Raw genomic sequence first — 21817 nt, 5'->3', positions numbered from 1 at the left:
TCCCGCCCTTTCTGGCGCACGCGGGAGGAAGAAGGATAAACGCGAGCGCAGCCGCGAGGGAACGGCGGAAGAAGAGAGGGAGAGGGGAGACAGAGAGAAAGAGAGAGAGAGAAAGAGAGCGAGTGACTCGACTTGACGAGGGGGCGAGCGCGGGAAAATTCGCCCTCCATTTTTCTCGCAGGACAGCAACACCGACGCGAACCCTTCTCCGATGCAAGGAAAGGGCTGGGTCTTTTGTTTCTCCTCGCTTCGTTTGTTTTGCTCATTATCCGTCTCTCAAATCGTCGATATTCCATTACGTTCGGCGGCTTCCGAAAGAAAACAATTAAGACGCGGCTGGTGCATGAATCCTCGCGCTTTTTATCGATGACAAGTGGCAAATACCTAGCCTTTAAACGCGCGGGAGAGATGCGTGCGCGACATAATGTTATAGCTTGCCCTGCGCTCGAGCGTTCGCCGCGATGGCTTGTAAACTTTATAAAGCTATTTTGTTAAGAAGTTTAATCTCCTAAAAATTCTTTATTTACATAACAGTGTTCCCTCTTCCAGTAGAATCTTTGAATTAAAAAAATGTTTTGAAAGGGTAACGTGATAATTAACATTCTTATAATCGCCATTTCAAAGTAGATGCTTACTAACAATAAGTAGTTTTCCCCTCAAATTACGTCTCTCAATAAGCAAAGTGACGCTTATCAAAATAGTATGATACAAACAGGTCAGCGCTGGCAGATATTCCAGTGACAAGCGACAGCTTCATTATCGTGGACAGTGCCGTTATAAATCGCCACACAGTAGCCTACGAAGCAATTCGCTTTGTGGACCGTTCCTCCCGTTAGAGCTCATTAGTAATCGTTGAATCCACATAGTTCCACCCTTATTACATTGCAAATGCACTACGCAGAACGGCACGTGAACCGCATGCGACACGTGTCGCAATGCCGTGATGGTGCGGTTTCGCTTGATTTCCTCCACTTCTATCGTATGCTTTTTTTTCCCTCCTCCCTCCCTTCCCTCGTTACTCCCCTAATTACCGCGATTTAAGTGTCCTCACGTCACGCGACGCATCGCTCACAGTGCGTTTGCGCGAATGCACCTGGCTGCATTCACGCGAAAGGGACGCGCGCGTATATACGCGCTTAACGAGTGAATTTCGTTTAATCTCTTGTGCAAAAATTAAAACATCCGGCGTGCGATAAGCGTTAAACAGATATCGAAGCCGCGGATCATCGCGATCGATCGCACGAAGTCGAATAATGGGAGAGCTTTGACGAATAAATGGAGCGATTTCCGGATTTTGCCAGAGCGAATTGTGTCGCTTGCATATTCGCGCGCAGCGTACATTACAACGTTTCTTGATCGCGATAATATGACGCCGACCGCTATCGCATCGGCGAGTGCATTATTCAAAAGTACCTGCGCACAAAGCTACGATGCATCCCGGCCTAGGGCGTCCCGGGTACAGCGCGCCGCTCGCTCTTTATAATGCGGCGTGTTATTATTTATTGTATTACATTACGGTACGTTGTATCCCCCTGTGCGTTATTAATACCCGGATCGGTGAGCTGACCCGCCGCCATATTAGAGGAGAGAAGAGATGAGAGAAAGACGGGGTCATAGGTGAATTGAAAACTGATACGCATTTTGCGAACTCGTATTCAATGAATTTTGCATAACAATCTCTACGAGGTAAAAGAGAGTCGCGAAGGCGTTCTATTATATTCGGACGTTACTGCCAGACTAGATCGTATTGTTTAACTCTGAAATGCGAACATTAAACGTTTTCTCAAAACTGCATCGATAATTTGGCGAGACGGCGATAGAATTTAATGCACAGAGAAAAAAAATGCAGTTGCAACAACAGCATCGGTCTAATTGGAAATATTTTTTTAATTCAATAACAGTAATAATGAAAGGAAAAGATTAAAAGTTAAGGCAATAATAAATATAGTTGAATGAATAAAATATTTCGTTGAATCAACTACATGTAGTGATTCAACGCAACCCGTTTAATTGAATGAAATAACGTTTTAATCAGAGCTGAGCAAAATACATCATTAAAGTATTTGAAATACAAAATACAACATACTTTTAATCCTTTAATTTGAAATGCAAAATTTTTGTGATTTAAATACAAATACAATTCAAATCCAATTTTATGTTTCAAATACTAAGATTGCCAATATTTTGTATTTCAAATATTTATAAAGTAATTTGCTCAGTCCTAATTTTAATTCTTATTACAGTATTTTTTTCAGTGTAAACGAAAACAATTATTAGATCAATTTTACAGAAGTTTTGATGGATTTTTAACAAATGTCGTAACCAAGTATTTTTTTATTGCACTATTTGCAGATATGTTAATATTATTTATCATTGCCATTAAAAAGACAACACTATCAACTGTTGTTAAAAAAAAAAAAAATTGGTTAAACTCGAATAAATTATGCTCTTTTTAAATAAAAGTAAAAATCAGCGATAAAAGGCTTGGTATACGTGTTATAAAGTTATATGAATTTCTCGGAAAGAAACAAATATTCAAAATAACGTGAAAAAATATTTGTGACGTATTCGGAATGTTGTGTCAATTCGAAAGATATTTCGCTACATTTAATTAAATGAGATGATTTCAACCTCGAAGATAAATCACGCTCTGGACAGTCTTCTGATATTGACGACAACGTGCAATTTAGTGGATACAAACCTACGAATTTTGATAGAGGTCACTGATAAATCAAACGTTGACAGATCGATCGCCTTTCAGCAAAAAAAAAAAAAAAAGGGGGGGGGGAGAGGAGAGAGAGACATATAACATCTACCAAAAATCCATCAAAATTTTTCCACTCGCCAATAAAACGCAATAATCATCAGCTCAGTTAATAAGAACACTTTTCACTTAATAAATCATCCGCATTATTTGTCCTGCGTATCTGGATTTTCCCATGAGATAATTCGTCGCGAAGTAAATCGCGTCACGTTATTTGTCATACGGAATGAGAAAAGAGCGAGGAGGAAGAAACTAAGTGGGCGGGGAGAGAAATGCTTTCGTCCCTTAGATGAAATATTTCCGATGACTCGTGCGAAAGCGGACAGCGCGGCACGAAGTAGAATGAAGTGGAATAGCACTTCATCCCGGGTGGATGGATCGGCGGAGCTATAACAGTAACCATAACAATGGGACTTGGAGGGTATACCCGCGATTTCGGGTATCGTTTTTTTTTCCGCGCGTGTAAGGACCATCGTCAGAAAAGGGCCATCGTCGAGGAACAGCCGTACACAGCTACACGCCTGTGACACGTGTCGACGACTAATATTGTTTAGCGAGATCCTTAATGTCGGAATAAAACGAAAGTCATCAAATCAGTTATGTGCCGCGCGTGTTGAAATTGATTCACGTCCCCCGCGATAAGAGGGCTCTTGCGAGCCTAATTTCGAGGGCGCACGAGATTCCTACATGTCGCGAGACGAACCGCTCCGCCGTTCGAAGACCATAACACACGCATCGTCCGGGAAGTTACGCGGGCGTTTTCGTAAATTTCCACGGGCGTGAAATATATTCTCTTTGCCGTACCTACTTCTCTGAACAGCTTTAATTTCGTTAAGAGCACTCGTGAGGCATCTCAATAAATTGCCGCGGCACCCTGTGTAAACTTTTAAAGAGAATTTTTGGGGGTGGGGATCTGACCCTATCGCGTGGATCAGGCGACAGCTGATGTAGAGCGACGCGAAAACAACGTCTCTCGTCTTTTTCTTCTCGGCGAAAATAGAGAAGATTTAGTCACGTGCCAAACGATCGACCTGTCGCGTCGAAGGGGAGAAATGAAAATTGGTCCGTAATTATTTAGAGACAGAAATGCTGCGTAGCGATCCGCTTTTAGAAAGTATACGTTGAAAAGTATAATTTCAGCTTTGAGCGCTGAAATCATCTCTACGAAAATCAAAGAGAAATCCGTCGTTGTAATACTTAAAGCTACCGACTCGTCCGATGGGGACGGCAAAATCGTTTCACGGCGGAGTTTCGAAAAGTCTCTACTTTCGCATGTACAAAACTGTGTAAGCGGCGAAAGGCAAAGTGAAAAGGGCGAAATGAAATGCGAACGAAAATGAAGAGAGACGGGAATGTGCGCGTCGCTGCCATGTCGATAGGATCGTTAAAATTAACGAACACGTACTCCAGCTCCTTGAAAGTGTCGCGTGCTTCTCTCTTTCTCGTACAACGAACGGCGAGTAAGTCATTTTCGGGAGGGTAAGTCATCGCGTTGAGCGCGGCTAGACGGCGAAAATAATGTCGCATTGATGGATATCGAGACGCTGCTGTTAATCCGGCGTTTCCAAAGACAGGTGTACAATGCACGGCCTCCGGTACATGACATGCGATTTTACGCAAAGTATAAGGCTGGTGGGCGCGCAAATATCGTGACATCAAAACGCTGGATGTGCACCGTCACTGAGAATGTTAATTCGATGCAACGTCCAGGTATGCGTCAACGTCGAATACAGCGGCGTGTAACGCGTTTCGTACAAAGTGTCGACTTCCCGCGGAATGCCTTGGAGCTAGCTAATCTTGCCGCGGGTTTACGTAATAAACAGTCATCTATTAGCGGCTTATATAGTCACGTCGACTTAATAATCTGCACGCGACCTCCTTGAAACGTAATTCGCATGCGTGAATACGTTTAGTCAAATTTTCCCATTCGACGCATACGAACGGTGTGTAGCGCAAAGAGCGATATAATTTATGTTGCTCGTTAAAAATTCCGGCGCTCTACCGGGACATTCTCATCGCGGGTAATGCTTTCGCAATATCAATAAAAGCGGAGTCTCTTCGCGGTATAACGTATTTACGGTAAAATCCCGTCGAGTTATGAATACAGTAACCTACGAGCACGATGAAGATTACAATAATTTACAATTATTTTACATAAACGCGAGATTCGGGTATCTACTCGCGGCGCGAGTAGTTAAAGATAAACATCCTATGAATATGTACCTGTACAAGCACTATTGCACAGAAATTTATTATTAATAATCTTTAATGTGTCATATAAAAATTTAATTGTCATCTTTGAATATTTTAAAATATTAACAAGGCAGGATACTTGAAATATTATAAAAATTCATGTTATGTATAAAAATAAATTTGTTGCAACTAGATTGGAGTTTATATTTTGATGTTCTTAGAAGTTTTTAGCTTAGAAGAAACATGTATTTGTCAAAATGAGATTTTTTGTATTTTGTAAATAACATATACATATACTGAAAAAAAAGTTGTCAACTTGATTAATATTTTCAATATTAATCAAAATCAAATAATTTCAACTCGATTAAATTTTTTCAGTACAAGTATTTACGTATTGACTTAAATACATAAATTACTTGAAGTGAAGAATATTTAACTTAAATACATAAATATTTAATTCAAAAAAATTTAATTGAGATAAAAAATGTAGTCAATATTTTTTCAGTCAGTGTAGGACTGACTTGCATTATTATAGAACAAGTATTTAGGACATTAACGATTAAATTTTTAATTGTTTGGACATTGGTTCGTTCAGATGCTTTAAAAGTTTTTATTATTTTCGGAATAATTTAAAAATTCTCTTCGTATTTGTGTATGTTAATAATAACATGAATTTGTACTTCGTATTTCAATTAATTATATAATTAGATCGTTTTATATAGCGTGAATTTTCAGCAAAAATTCAACAATCTTTCCTCTGCACCGTTACACGTTATTGAAACATTTACCTTGCTGCAAGATTTACTGCATCTCTAATACATCTATCAAGAGTAACGACATAAATCGCGTTTTTGAATTACGCTCTTAGGGCCAATATCGAGCACCCTTTGCGTGGCCAACTGATTTTTATCACCGCATACGTTACACCGCCAATTTCTTATAATACTCATAGACGGGGTTGGGCCGTGCTCTCTCGAAAACCTAACGACCCGTGCGCGTAAAACGAGACTGCCGTTGCCCATAGGCCGGGGATCCCTGCGAATTAGGGTGCATGCGGCCGAGGAAAATGTATGTGCACGTGTGACGATATATACTATATATATATATGTCAGGTCGCGCGGTGATGAATATGGTTGTATTACGGGGAAAGGTCTGCCTTCTTTATCGCCACATTACATGTTCGCATTTATCTGCGTTTACCCCGCCCACGATCGAGTTCGGGAACGTCGATTCCGACGTTCGGGTCCGAGAACACCTGAATGACTTACATTTCTTTCCTTCGCTGAGCGTTACGTTAAAGAATGACGAGGGAAATTATGGCGGCAAATACCCCGCGACTTTCTGAAATGGTCTGGCGCGAACTCAAGATATTTCGAGAGAAATAAAGGAAAAGCGCGCGCGCACACAAGTGTACGAGCAGAGAACGCGAAGAATGTGTGCGAAGAAACTTGTATTTAATATTAACGTCGTCAAACAAAACTGCACACCGGAAATTGTGCATCTGAAATTCCAAATATCCGAGAATATAAGCTTTAGAACTTTATTCCGAATCCGCGGCAAAATAAACGATAAATATATCGATTCGGTGGTAATTTAAGATTGCCTCCGCGTAGAGGAGAGAACCGCGACGTTAAAGGCCGTTGGCTGGCTACTTCTTTCAACGATTCGACACAAAGCACTCGGCATTGCGCGCACCATGCAGCTAAAAGCATTCCACAAGGGCGAAACGCGCGCGAAGGGAAGCGACCAGTGTATGTAGGTTAAAATCTGTTGATGTACAGCTCACACGTGGGATCACCTTTTCCTTCGTCCACGTAACATCGTCTACCCTCCTGTCTCCTCTCGCGTACGCGCGATTCTTTTTGTTTCTTTTCTCTCTCTCTCTCTCTCTCTCTTTTCGTCTTCGGCTTCTCGCGCCTCTGAAACGACGGGAACCAAATGGTGGGGTTAATGCGCGCACACGCCACGGGGTGTCGACCAATTTCCGGGTTCAACTAATGCACTTATCAGACGGCCAGAAAGGATCCCGAGAGGAAGGCCCGTGGGGAGGAAAAATAATTGAGACGTCCCTCTCTCGTCACGGCCGGAGAAAGCGACGCGGTTGGCGAGGAAGGAGGACGCGGCGCGCGCGGTAAAAAGCAAAACGAATTTTAACCTTCTATAATCACGAGCGTACGCATCCTAATTCGGCAATGAGGTACGCCCAACAGAGAGATTGCTGACGGATCAACAGAGTTGCGAACTCTCGTCCCCGGTAATTGGAAAGTATCCAGTGGAGACGACACCCCCGGTAGCATCCCCTTCGCTCTCGAACAACCTCAGCCGGGAATTAATCTTTCATTCGTGTCGTAAACGCGTTCGTAAACTTTGGCTTAACCCTCTCCTTGCTCACCCTTTTTTTTTACCTACGCGCTGAAAGTGTGCGACGCGAGTTTCACGCTGAAAGTTGAGATAAAGAGCTCGCAGAGCCAGTGATGTGGGATCTCGAGAGCTACCGCCTAATGAATTAGCTTACCGAATTAGACAGTCATGATCACGGGACATTTGACCGACGCACCTGTCATCGCGACGATCGTTCAAAGACGCCTCCGTTTAATTGGTCCTTCCCGATAAAGAGCTCAAAGAACGCGAGGCGCGAAGAAATTGGGAGGAGAATGCAGCTGTCGCGTGGGCGCGTTACGACGCATATACATAATATTTCTTTGAGACGCGCCGTCGTAATTAGATTCCGTCGCAGAGAACGGCCCAAAGAGCAATTACGGAAGGCATCGTCGATGTCGCTACGCTACACGCGCGGCAACCCGAATCCTTAAGCCTCATCTGCGCTTTGATCGAGTTTCGGCGGCAGGAATCGGATAAGGCAGGAGGTTGAGAACACAGAGAGGCGTTGTGTGTGTGAGTGTATTATGCCTCGAAGATCCGCGACGCTCTCGAACGCGAATGTGTGCTAAGCGGAAACCGGAATGCGAGCGAGATATTTTTACGACGCGGCGATATGTGCTTTCGCCGCTTTGCGCTCGTTAAGTACCGACCGGCGATCGGCGACGAAATGCGATTTCAAATGCTCGCGAGCATTTGTGTCATCCGATACGCGATCTGCGTCAATAATTATACGGACGCGAATTGGATTCGTGGCAGTTTCCTATGTACGTCATCGTTAAGGACAAACTATAATCGAGTTGCGAGAGAATCTGTGAGATTTCGCGAGATACTTTTAGCGAGTCCGTGTCGCCTTATCCTGACGATGCGGCGACTATCCGAATCTATTCCGAGCGTGATCACGAAGGGTCGTTTCGTGCAAGTACCAAAGATGCAACATGATACCGTGAACTCCTCCAGCGGGCTCTCGGCGGGCGGCCGACGATGCTGAACGCCGAGGTGTGACGCAGTGATACCGAGAGGAGACGTCACCGGCGCGGCGCGGCGCGGCGGCGGTCGCGACGACGGTTGCCGCGCTGAATTTCTCGGATTACATAAACCTAAATAATCTCGTGAGTCATTCTAATTTTGTCCGGTGGGGTTGCACCGCTTTCCACTGATCGTCTCCCCGGCCCCTCTACCTATCTACATGTTCTTATAATCCTCCCTCCTTTGCGCATTTTCAGCCTTCATCCCGCCATTCCCGCCCCGCCGGCTGCGTCTGGCGCACAAATAGCCGCGACGCGTGTGTCGTGTCTCTCGCACACACGATGGCCCACTTTTCCACGTGGGTCCTGAAATTAGAGAGCGCCCGCAACGGGAGCGCCGCGTTCGCCTATTCATTTTCGTCGTGGCCAACGCGCTGATTTCCTGACATCCTTCCCAAATGGCACGCTCGGTAGTATCTAATTAAAAGCTCCCTAGATAGCGACGGAATGGAGAAACTTTCGCGCCTTTTGTTCCCGCGTCGGCGGGACGTGCGTGAGATATCAACAATTGTGTCCCTGCGTGCATTTTACGCGACACGCTGTTATTACATAGATGCTGCGGTTCGAAAAAAGTTTACCATACGGGTATTTCCGACCGTGGGAGAGAAAGAGAGAGTGAGAAAGAAAGAAGGGGGAGGAGCGTAATACGTTTCCGATTCACGGTGCTCGACCTTCGAAACAGGCGAAATATTGAATGAATTAAGTTAATTAGGGAAGATTACCGTTCGTTACGCAAGGCGACACAATGTTACCGAAGATTGCAACAATGTTACTCCGTCTCCGTGTATTTTTGACCATGGCCGACATGAGCTTCCCACTTCCGGCGTGAAACAATCGTTGGGAAAAAGGTGATTTTTGGCTTTGTGCACGAGAGAGAGAGAGAGAGAGAGAGAGAGAGAGGCTACGGGCGGAAAATAAACAGTGAAACGTCCGTGCACGCCATATCGCGTGTGTCGATGCAAAAATGCGGCGGCGCGATGACTGGCCGACGCTGAATGCATTCCACGATTTAGCGATAATGCAACCGGCCATATTTCGTCCGATATTACAATTGCGTCGGCGTAGCCGTGGGATTCACTAGCTGTCCCAGATATATCCCATTCACGGTCCATTTTCACGAGACAACGACGATCAACCACGTGTCACGGCCTCGTGTGCGAGGTCGCAAGTAATGGGAATCGTTACGCTTTAGCTGCAACTTCGGCGCAGCCAGGGCCGCGAAGCAACCGGTCGTGAAAAAAAAAAAAAAAAAAAAATAAAACGGAGAAGCAGTCAGATTGAAGACTCGTTTCAACGTCGATTAACTTTAACCTTACAACCATCGAATCAAACTCTACATTTTTTTTTAACAAGTTGAAAGAGAGAAGAAGTAAAGTGGAGTTATGAGTTAAAACTAAACGAGGTCAATGAAATCGTGCAATAAATTGCGCTATCAAACTCGGAATTACCAAACTGCAGTCTAAATCGTAATCTAGATTATAAGAGAAAGAAAATTTAGCTCTTCAGACATAGCTGTTAGTTGACGTTCGCAAATTATTCATTTCTTTTTTTTTTTAAGTAGATCGCTGAGATGCTTCAACAAAAAAATTAATTTAAAACGAATACAACGGAAATGAGCTAAATTACACTTTTACAAACGAACGGTTACAAATACATCCCTGACGCGTCTTATCAGATTTAGGCATCGGTATAAAAGTACTGACCCGATGCGGTTTGCGGGGAAATCGTCAAACAGTCGCGTGCAACGATGACGAGAGCGACGTTAGTTGTGATTTTAATACTCTTTTCGGTCTTCAGCGTGAGTTTTGTCGACTCCTTGCTGGTACACGAGAGCGTGGGAAAATTTCTGCGGACCTTCGGCGGCACAGTTAAACAGTACATCCCGATTGTTTATATATACTGTTACCTTTAACGTAAAAAAAAAAAAAGTCGAGTGCGCCTATTTCGCGTTGTGTAACAACGTGACTTTCCTTTTCAGAGTGAAGATACCCGATTTGCTGAATCAGGTGTGCAATCAGTCGCAGGGATCCAACGCGACGCTACGTGACGCTTGTTACGGTTGCTTCTACCGTGCCAGCGTCTTACCGCAGGGTTATCCCATGCTAGTATCCATGTCCATGTGCGCCAACACTTATCTCAACAACACCAGCTACGGCCACTGTCAGGCCTATTTGCGAGTACGTGCATGAAACGATCGTTCATTCATCTTCATTCGTTCTCTAATATAAAAGTTTCGGTAATTCTCCCCGAACACAAATTTTACAATTCGTTGCGTCCCGATTTGTCTCTCTAGAATGTGACCAGCGTGCCCAATGGACGGAGTCCTTCGTTAATATACTGCTCGTTCTTAGAATGCATTCGTCAAGTCAATAAGAACACTTTGGTAAGATTGAACTCTGAACCAATAGCTATTAGACGTGTTACTCGATACGCCATTCTACGATTGCCTCTCTCTCTTTATGCTTCAACGCTCTTAATACAACGCCTCCTCATTGAACGCTATCGTCTTATCTTTCTGCTCACATTACGCTCACATTACGTACTCACGAATTTCTTTAATATCAACACATACAAACTAATATTAAAAAGAAAACTATTATACATATATTTACTAATTATATATTATTTTTTTATAATAATAAAATAATTTTTAAGTCTTATCTATTAACCCTGCGTGGTTAAACAAATCGGAGATTTGAAGATCCAGGTAAATTTTCAAATTTGAATTATTCTGCCTCAAATTCGGAAACGTACAAAAAAAAAGTGAAAAACATTTCGGATCAAACAATTGTAAAATCGTATTTTGAAATGTTAGAAAAGTGTAGAATTTCTTCAGATTTCTTAAAGTTCAAAAATTCTTTTAAAAACACTCAAGCACTCGATTGGACTAGAAAAGTAGCAAAAAAAAAAAACCGTTGGGCCACGGAGGGTTAATCTGTTTTTTACTCATCTATTTTTAATGCTCGATAATATTAGAAATTTATTAAATAATATTGTAAATATTGTATAGCTAATGAGAAAACCCCTATTACAAATATTATCCAGAGTAGAGACATCAGATCAGCTTGGCAACAAGGAGCAGCAAGGCAAATTCAACAGCGAAGACCTTTTAAATTCTTGAAAGTTAAAAGTGTAATACAGAACAGTGTCTGCATAATTAAAGAGATTAATGCAACTACAACGACTACAACGACTACAACGACTACAACGACTGCAACGACTGCAACGACTGCAACGACTACGACGACTACGACGACTACAACGACCCCTCGCCCCGGAGGGGTCCTTATTGATCCGCGCGATTTTTTACTGTAATCTCTACACGTATTTTCGAGGTCACGCAACACTTTCCTCCTCCGTTGGGAATGCACCGACGGTATCTCCGCACGAGTTGACGATCGCACGGCCACGAGGATGTTTCGTGAACGATTCTCCGAACTCCGCAATCGCCTGTATCATACTCTATATTGTACAGTTTCTCTGTGTCTCTCTTTCTCTCTCTTTGCACGACGAGGGCACTTTACCGGATTCCGAAATCTCTGCACCGCAAAATCTGACGCGAGAGTGCGAGGGTGCAATGAATTCCCCGCTGACGAATACTTTCCGCAGCTCGGGGAATGCGTTCGCGAAGCCGCAACAGTGTTTCCTAGCATCGACAACACCTACGTCAACTTAACGGACGCGCAGCTCGCGCAATTGTTCCTCAACATCACCGTGTGCGTGCTGGCAAAGACCCGTTGCTCCTACATGAATCCGGTGACCGGTGAGCTGCAGGAGGACGACATCGTCAACAAGTTACAGCTACCCTCGTTGAACGCCATTCTCGTCAACACCGACTTCGACATCACCATCCTGCAAATGCCGTTCCGTCACAGCAGCGTCGACGTGTGCGCCAAATATAGAAACGTTGAACAGGCGACTTGGCCCGGTGTCGCGTGTTAATTTACAAACAGATATTATCGAGCCAAGGGGCAGCATCCACGATGTTCAATGACGCGCGGGATGGTTTCACCGAGCGACCGTTGCAGAATGAGATTACCGTGTGACATTGTCCGCAATAAAGATTTGTTTCCGTTGGCGCCAACATTTCGATCATTTCTACCTCTTGATTTTCACGGCTATTAATATGCTGCATAACGCACGGAGATTATGCGGCACGTGCCAGGCAACAACGCATCCGCATTCCCTTGAAAGCTGTCCTATATTCTGGTTCGCGAGAAAAACAAAGTGTTACGAAATCAGAAAAGAGGCCGACGATTGTAACGCACTGCTTTGCTCAATAACGTCGCGGTGATCAGATAACATAAAAAGATGCTAAGGTAAATGTGTCCCAAAGATCATATCTCTGTACCCGGACACTTATACGAAAACTTGTATTATTAAACTTAAATATATTTTTGATAATAAAATAATATTTATTTTAAATCTTAAATGTGATTTTCTTATAGTTTTATATTTAAAATAATCTATTTTATAAAATTTTAATTTAATTGTAACCTTTACAAACTTTAAGATATTAACGTTACAAAAACGTTAAAAATAAAAAAAAATTAATTTGTTACATAAATAGATTACAGTTTATATTTTTATGTTTTTAATTTTTAAGAAACATTATGTAGTTGTCAAGATAATATTTTTTGTATTTACTTTATAAATAATATTAGGAACAAATATTTAGACATTAAAGACAAACATTTAAAATTCTTCGAATATTCATTCAAATGCTTTGCATGTTTTTATTATTTCCAGAATAATTTAAAAATTTTTCAGATTTTTGTTTATTATAATAACAATGTTTTATATTTCCTTTTTCAATTAATTATACTTTATTTTAAATCATTAAATTCTTACAAAAATCCAACAATCTTGGCATCAGTATCATTACACGTTCGATTACTGGAATATTTAACCTCACAGCGACGAAAAATCGAACGAGTCATTCTAATTCGCGGGGTACGTGTCATAGCTCGAAAAAAAAACCTGACTTTGTCTCTTGCAGGAACGCTCTCCGCGACAATAAGAGAGAACGTTATACATGTTGAATAGCAGATAAGATGCGTGCACATAAAAGACACCGCGCGCGCGATACATGTTATTTTTTCGCGAGAGAAAAGTTTCTTTTGTACCCGCGCACGCGAGCGAGCAAGTTTCCATCTCAGGGATCACGCCGCGAGTATTTCCACGTAACTTTTTCGCAGACACAATCCGCCGAAATATCCCGCGGGCAAAAAAAAAAAAAAAGAAGGAACCGATACCGCGTAATCTCCTCCCTGTCTCCCTTCCGCCCTTGCCTTGTCGTTCCCCCTCGTCAAATCGCGCCTCATCGTTTTCCCGTGACTGTGTGCCGATACGCGAGGTAGACGTGCCTGATGCTTGACGAGAACTCGGCGTGTAAACAACTTCATAACGACTTCGGCCGTCGAGCGTGAAAATTCGCAAATATAAATTCGCCCGGGGATGCAGCAACGGCCCGTCGGGCCATCGTCGTCGTCGTCATCGTCGTCATCGTCGTCATCGTCGTCGTCGTCGCGTAATTTTTATTTATTTTCGCCGGGACTGGCGGCGGATGCGAAAAACGCAAATAAACGCGCGGGAGAGTCGTGCGCGGGCGCGCGTTGAGTTGACGTTCCTCAACAAAATTTCCTCAACATTTAGGTAAGCGAAAACTCACCTGCGAAACTCCTCGGGCGCGCGCTCTCTTCAAGATTTCGCGAAATAGAATTCGCAGTGCAAAGCCGTGGCGAGCAAATATTTAAATGACGCTAGTACGGTTTCGAGAGTTGTCCATTACGTAGGCGCGCGAGAATGCTCTTTCGTTCAAAATGTGCTCGCGTGTGGGCGAGTAGCGGCGCGGTAGCTTCGCGGAGCAATACGATGGGCTCCATTTGTGGTATCGATTACACGATGGGTCGCCCCGCGTGCATCTGCGTACTTACGCGAACGAGAGCGCGAAAGAGAGAGAAAGAAAGAGAGAGATAGAGAAACAAATAAAAAAAAAGGACCGGCGTAGATAAACCGGGTGGATCGCTCCATTGCGCAGAGGCGACGCTCCACTTAGCGTCTCTTCCTCGAAATAATTTGAAATATGCAAATACAATTGATGCACGCATTTGCGCGCGACGCGAGAGTGCGTACGCTTCGGCGAGTGTGCATCGCGAAGGAAGGAGGGGAGAGGGAGAGAGAGAGAGAGAGAGAGAGAGAGAGAGAGAGAGAGAGAGACGATGAAGACCGCGCGCGTATTCGAGTGGCTCACGGTTCAGTTCTCTCGGAGTCAATCTAACTTAACATGCAGATGCAATACGTGGAATCGAGATGGTACGGCGGAGCTGAGAGAAGCTTCTGAATCACTCCTGGCGACGCTGTCCCATCCATATTTTCTCTCCCTTATCACAACGTCGCACTTTTCTGATCGATAGCTGCAGCTATCGAGCCGGTTATTGATAGTGGAAGACCGAAACTAAATGCACTTGGTACTTGAGATAATTTTCTGGGTCTATAGAATAAAAAGCGCGCGGTATCCCCCGACGGTTGTGATACATTTTCAACAGATAGAGCTGCAATTTTGAGCAACGACTTCAGGATTTGAAAAGGACGACACGAGCGATATCTAAAATTTATGCGCGTTGTTAGAGCTAGGGATCTTCCTTATTTCCACTTGACGAAATATTAAATACAATTAGTACTTCTCCTTCGAGAAGAGTACGCCCAGACATGTATTAATACCGAAAGAGCCTGCGAGCTCTCGCTTGACAAAGCTCAATGCATACAAACGACACTCGTATATCAATTAAGAATACAAGAGAAATATATATTGAGGAATATTCATCGAGAGATTAATTCAATAGCACTCGTGAGAGCTTAGCGAATTTCGCTTTCAGACGCAAATACGATTCATTGAGAATTAAACGCGGGGACATCAAGGCGTATCTAGTCCACAATTTATACAAGTCTCCCTCTCCTTTTCAAATTCCGCGTAAATCTTTCGCAAGGGCGCGCCATATCTTGCGATACAATACATTAATCATCGTAATAAATGGCGAAGCTAAGCCGCGACTCTTTCGAGGATATCGTCGGAAACCCCGGCTGAATCTTCCTTTCAAACGGGGATAGCTCTCTCGGATTCAACATCCGCTTTCGAATTTCAAGTAGGTCAGGTCGATTACGAACACCCTGTATGCGCCGCGGAGCGCCGTCGCTATTTCCAGCCGATCATCGCTAGGAATGCATCAGCCGCGGGGGAATCATCGACAGATCCGTCCGGTGACAATCACCGTACGACCTCGTTTTCGAGAAACCGACATCGATGACGCCGCCAACGTTTTACGAGAGTGAATCACGCGAAACGCAAACGGCGATTGCGCAAGCGAGCGTCATCATTCAGTGCGGAGGCGTCCGTACATGTACGGGCGTCTCGATATATAGAGATAGATAAATAGATAGATATAGACAGAGAGAAGCAGACAGGTAGAAAATAAAAAAGAGAGAGAAAAATCAACCGATAGAAGAGCACGGCCACGTCTCTTCTATCGAAGCCCACGATTCTCGAACGCGAAACCGGGATGGCTCCTCATCACGTTTCCATCTGCTCCAATTCGTGCAATCCGCGTCCTTCCTAATGCGCTAACGAAGAAAGGTATCGAGCGAAAATCTCGATTCCAGTGAGTCTCTCTCCTCTCCTCTTTGAGCGTACGCGAAATGCAAATTCGAGGATCTGAAATCTTCACGATTTCGACGGTGGGGAAGAAAAAACTGAGGAAATTCGAGATCGACGAATTATCAGGTCGCGATTGAATTTTTATTCGGTAAATTCAAGCAGAAGTCGAATCTGCGTCTGCAGCGTTGAAACGGGCTTGTGTGTGAATTCGAGACTATTTCGCTCGGAGGAAATTAACTAGCCGCGTCGGAAGGGCATTAAAATGTAATTTAGTATTTCATAACGCGAATGATACTCTGATATAGCTGAGATTTCAGCGTAACAATAAAAGAGAAATTGTCGGCTGTTAATCGAAAAGCATCTCAAGTTGGGCAAGTTCCAAGAACACAATTTTCTGCGATCTATATTCTACGTCACATAATCACGATGTAATCTCTTATAACTTAGCGTGACTGGTGCCTGAAATAACATGCGCCGTTTCCGGCGCACTTTTACTCCCATTCTTCTAACGTCGCGAAACGTGTATATCTGCCGTTCTTAAACGTATTATCTTCTTGTACAATCTAGACAAGTCGTTCGGATAAAATTCACGACAACAGCGTACAAATGAAAATTATCTTCGCGAGTCGTAAATCGCGTTTCGACGGATCTCAACGATCGCAAATAGTTCGAAACTGCCACGAAACGGAAAATAGTGACCCATCTAAAACGATACCAATCATAAGAGGATGATTCGTTTCTTGATAAAACTACTTACGATTAGAACGAAATCACTGAGCACTGAGAACAAATTTGTCATCTTGACTTGAAAACTTGATTAAATTTCTTCGGTATAATTTCTTAAATATTTATGTATTTAAATTAAATATAGTAAACGCTTGAATTGAAAAGATAAAAAAAACCCGAACAAACTTGTGCTCCAACCAAACAATAACCCAATATTTAAGTCAAACACTTAAACTGAAGAAATTTAATAAAGTTGAAAAATTTAGTTAATTTAACAATTCTTTTTCTCAGTGTGGAGTACAGTTATTTAATTATAGTAATAAGATAAAGCATCATCGTGTAGGCAATAACGATAAGCGTATGCGCGAATACCTTTATATCGGCTGATCTCTCGTTGGAAAACGCTGACGATCGCTCAGTCTTGCACGCGATCCCCGACGCGACCTGGACGCGGCCGACTATTTTCCCCGACCTTTACCTAAATCCGATTACCGTACTCGTGCATCACGTTCGTCAAACCTTGTGGCTGTATCTTCTTATAGTTTCAAATGGTAAACGTTTAAAGAGACCTAAGGACGCTATACTCGAGTGATGCTAAGAAAAACTAAATAAATTCAGAACTAATAAATTAAATCCAAAAGTTCGCAAGTAAATTATTATAATAAAAATAATCTATTAAAAACAATTTTTACATGATAATTCAAATGACAAAGTTGCAATTTGTCCTTTGGAACGCGTTACTAATATTTTGTTTAAATTTAATCTTGCCATTTTATTTCACACTAAATCATAACCAGCAAAGCATTTCATCATATTAATTAAAATTTCTATCGTGTCACTTAGATTAAGACAATTTTAAATTAAGTCTACAAAGCTTGAGAATTCGATGATCGTGGCGGCATCTACGTGGGGCTTGCCGAAGCGCGATTCGCGTTGCGATTCTTTGCTAAAAATGTTCGCGCCTCGGTATTCGAATCGCCCTGATCGAACTGGTTTCGAGTGTGAAGCCTCGGATAAACCGGAAATCTTGCGGGATAGCTCGCAGACATTTGTCTAACATGGTCACGCAATTTGTCTCTTAATGGCAACCCGGAAATCCCGTACGTTTCGCCGAAGTAAACTAACTGCAATTTCTAATCCAGCTATACCGGAGCCGATGTTTTAAATCGACTGCGATAAATCACTCCATACCGATTTTCCTCTGAGCCGTATAACCACATTGCGGTTCTACGATGGCAAATGCATGCCGAGCGTTTTGCAGCGTCTCCGGATAAACTACGAAGGAAGGAATTTAATCACGATATTTGCTTGGGTAAGAAAAGCTTAAGAAGAGAAACCCCTCCAGACGGATTTCAAAAACTAATAAATTAAATTCACAGATAAAAATGGATTAACTCTAATTTACCGCTAATTTTACGTTTCGAGAAAAAAAATCAGAGCCATGGAGATGACTGCGTATACGCGAATACGAACATAGAAACATAAATTACACACATTTATAATTGTGCATTACTTCTACACAGTTGAAAAATTTGTGTTAAATTTAACGTATCTACATCCCAAACGGTCCACTCAAATTTTTATGTTAATTTAACGCAAGATGAATATGTTGTAAAGTAACATAAATACTATGTAAAAAATTAATGTGAAAAAATATAACACTTCAACATAATTTGGAAACAGATTGCGGAAATATATTTCTTCAGTAGAATTAACATTTATAATATGGGTACAACCATTTTATTTATTTATCTTAAAAAAAAATTGCGTTTCCAAACTACATTACTTTTACGTTATTTATTCTTTACTTATAGATTGTTATTTTAACACTAAGGAATGTTAAATATCAATAACACAAAATATTCAAACACAGAAACGTTATGTTAAATTAACTTTTAAATGTATCAAAAATTTAACATAAAAATTTTCACGAGGACCGATTTTAGCATAAATACAAAATGTTTTCTACTGCGTAATTTATTTATTTAAATATCAATTAAATTATACGTAAATATCAATTTAATCGGTAATAATCGACACGTTTCGACGACAGTCGAGGGGAAACGTGAGAAGACACAATTATATTTATTTTTTTTGCGGCCTTAGGCTACGCAGTCGTCCCCTAATTATTCCCACAGTGGTCAATCGACCGTTACACTCCTATTAATTGATCGGGTCAATTGATCCGAATTAAGGCGGCGTCCAGCAGATTCAAATTCAGATCAATATCTTGGACCGTGAATTGGAATATTACTGCAACCGCGGTATACCGGCGGCTAATCGTAAATTTCTCATGTCCAAACGATAGGAAGTTGTCCATAATTTCGCATCCCCCGTACACTCTTCGTATGTACACCCATGTTAGCGTTGTTTTAGCGTTTCTATCCTCCCCGAGAAATAAACCGTTATTCGTGTCGTACATCACGCAAATCTAAACGAAGCTCCGTTAACTTTAAAACGATATAGCAAATGTTAATGAATTTTGTATTATTTGTTTTAAAAATATATACTTTTTCAACTTTAACATTAAATAAATTATCTTTAACGTTATCAATCATACTAATTTTATATTAACAAAAACTTTCCAACTTAAAAATTCAAAGAATTATAAAACTGGCAGTGTATAGAGTATATCGCTCCTGTACCAAACAATTTTTTTTACTGCTCAAATTCATCCTGAAGAGGTGAAAATCAACTTCTCAATATTAACTCATTTTTTTCATTTTATTTTATTATTTACCTACAAAAGGAGATAGAACAAAATTTAAAAAAAAATTTATTTCTTTTAATAAGACTTTTTTTTATTAAGAAACTTATCAACTGTTTAAAAAATTGTAAAAACAATATATAAACAAAAACAGGAGCAAATATTCTTAATATTCTGACATTGTTTCTAATTTTATACACTTTTTAAAATTAATTAAATAATTGATATATTTCCTAATCGATAAACCTTATTAAAAGAAATTTTCATTCTAAAATTTTGTTCTATCTCATTTTGTTGATAAATAATAAAATAAAAATGAAAAACAGATTAATCTTCAGAGACTGATTTCACGGTGTTCAAGGTGTAAATTCAGACAGCAAAAAAATTGTTTATTATATGTCAGGATCTACTTTATATGCTGCCAAAGTTTCATAATTTTTTAAATTTCCGAGTTGGAGGCCTTTTCTTGTGAGTTCCATTTGATTTTAAGTATCAAAAAAGTCTATAATAATCTATCAGAATTTGTCAATACATCGATGCTTCCGTTTTTAATTTTGGAAAAAATTGCACAATTAAAATTACTGTTTTTATCGAAAATTTAAAGCAAAGGTGTCAGAGCGCGTGTCGACTTCCCAGAGAATATGGTAAAACCGCATTAGTCCAACATCTGTGCATAACAGCCCTTAACAAGAATGTTGCTTAGCCTTATGCAACATCATGACGCCCCGTGATGCAATCGCGTACATCGCCATCTGACGTAAGCATCGCGTAATGCCAGCATCATCTGTATTATGGCTCTCTCGCCTACGTCATACCACGGGTATGATGTCATAGCTCAGTAGAGAACTTCTGTCACTTCTGACTACATAACGTTTCGCATAATCCGCGAGACACTTAATCTTCGGCTATTTACAGCAGCCAACGTGCCCTGTTTCAGAAGAAATTTCTTCCCGCCCTCGCGCAGTGCAGCGTGTCTCTGACAATTTCGTCATGCTCCGAATTAGATAATGTAGCGACATGTTGAATCACATGATGAAAGATAGGGTGACGATCAATGCGATATTCACGGAATTTAAATAACTCTAATTAAAATTTGTTATTATTTCTAATTAAGATATCTTTCGTGTCCTTAGTCTTAATTTTTGTCTCAGTTTTGAAATATCTTTTTCTCGAATAATATAAGAAACAAGTTCACCCTTTCTCATCATCGATGTCTCATCGAATTCTGTCATGTTCGCGATATTATTCATTAATCATAACGACCGTACCTTTCATCTTTCAACTCTGGCAAATTTTTCAAATCTTTTAAAAAAAGAAACCTACTCTGATAGCGTCAATTGAGCAGCTCGAAGATATTGTAAAATATTAATAAAATTGATACGTTGGAGAAATCTGGTGTGCCGGCATTGTTGACGGAACCGGCATTGTTGACGGCGCGAGGTTTGTGAACGAGGCCGGGATCGGGATAGGAAAAAACCGCCACGGTGCACCGGGAGGCTGCAGGACCGCTGCTGGCGTCATCATTGTCAGTGACGTCACCGGGAACAGGTGACAACCGCTGTCAGCGAGTGACGTCAAGCGGAGCGGACTGCGGACATCGAACCTCGACCGGCGAGTTTGCGCAGAGCCCGTGTGCCGTACGTGGGACGGAATATGCACGTACGTGATGTTTGCACGGGCGGAAGCGATACCACGCGTGAGAAATACGACGAGCCGAGGGGGACGATTCGCGAACAGCGAGGTTACACGCGTGTCATCGGCGCGGAGCGACGGGGACCGCGGAGGGCGTCGCAATGACAGCTGATAAATGCCTCGCCGCGGTACCGCGGCCGTCACGTCGCCCGATCTCGTCTCGTACGAAATGTCATGACTCACCAGCTGCGCAGAACTGTCGGTCACGCCTCGCGATAGCCTCCCGCGTCGGCGAGGTCCTTGCCAGGCGATGGTCCACTCGTCGAAATGCACGCACACTCACAACACTGCACTCGAATTCGCGGAAACGGTCGCGGCCATTTTAGCAACACCACGGCGGAGTAGTACGCGTATCGTCACGGCCGTATCGCGACGCCGACGGACATGGTGGCGCCATCTCGAGGGCTAGGCACGCGCACGTTCCTATAACCTCGCTCGATATCGACGATTAATCGACCTATCGACCTAGACAAAATTGTAATCACGAGTTGAATTTTTGCAATATAAACTATAGAAACAATATTTTCGTGTCAGCTACATAAATCAGGGTTGAGTAGTAACTAGTTAAAAAGTTAAATAATAAAATTAAAACGTTCATCATTTTTAACCTAATTTTGAATGATTTAATTTGTAACTAAAAATTTATCTATGTGAAAGAAAAAAAATGATAAAAG

At 42.0% G+C, this 21817-nt stretch overlaps 2 protein-coding genes across 3 annotated transcripts in view; one reads left to right on the top strand and one right to left on the bottom strand.

Moving 5' to 3' along the window:
- The window catches only part of LOC105202789 (3-phosphoinositide-dependent protein kinase 1), a 353542-nt gene extending 332075 nt beyond the window's left edge, over window positions 1–21467 (bottom strand). The window contains exon 1 of the mRNA XM_039458957.1: window positions 21327–21467. The gene's annotated coding sequence lies outside the window, so the exon portion shown is untranslated. The remainder of the gene's footprint in view (window positions 1–21326) is intronic.
- LOC105202777 lies at window positions 417–12798 on the top strand. Of its 2 annotated transcripts, none has more exons than XM_011171449.3 (4): window positions 417–10239; window positions 10343–10541; window positions 10658–10747; window positions 11974–12798. In XM_011171449.3, exons 1-4 carry the CDS (start codon window positions 10112–10114, stop codon window positions 12304–12306), a joined length of 750 nt encoding a protein of 249 aa, XP_011169751.2. In that variant the 5' UTR covers window positions 417–10111; the 3' UTR covers window positions 12307–12798. The 2 variants fall into 2 exon arrangements, with proteins under 2 accessions (XP_011169751.2, XP_039314894.1); XM_039458960.1 differs by lacking the exon at window positions 11974–12798 and adding an exon at window positions 11410–11813.
- Window positions 21468–21817: the final 350 nt, after the last annotated feature.

Source organism: Solenopsis invicta, chromosome 16 (genome assembly GCF_016802725.1).
Source record: "Solenopsis invicta isolate M01_SB chromosome 16, UNIL_Sinv_3.0, whole genome shotgun sequence".
Classification (NCBI taxonomy): domain Eukaryota; kingdom Metazoa; phylum Arthropoda; class Insecta; order Hymenoptera; family Formicidae; genus Solenopsis; species Solenopsis invicta.
The sequence above is the reverse complement of the archived record's forward strand: the minus strand, read 5'-3'. Positions and strand labels throughout refer to the sequence as shown.

Bases quoted from the DNA above. Each gene is read 5' to 3' on its own strand.
- LOC105202777 (XM_011171449.3), top strand. From the start codon at position 10,112: ATGACGAGAGCGACGTTAGTTGTGATTTTAATACTCTTTTCGGTCTTC. The intron at 10,240-10,342 runs GTACATCCCGAT...TTTCCTTTTCAG, and splicing joins TTCGGCGGCACAGTTAAACA to AGTGAAGATACCCGATTTGC. The intron at 10,542-10,657 runs GTACGTGCATGA...TTGTCTCTCTAG, and splicing joins ACTGTCAGGCCTATTTGCGA to AATGTGACCAGCGTGCCCAA.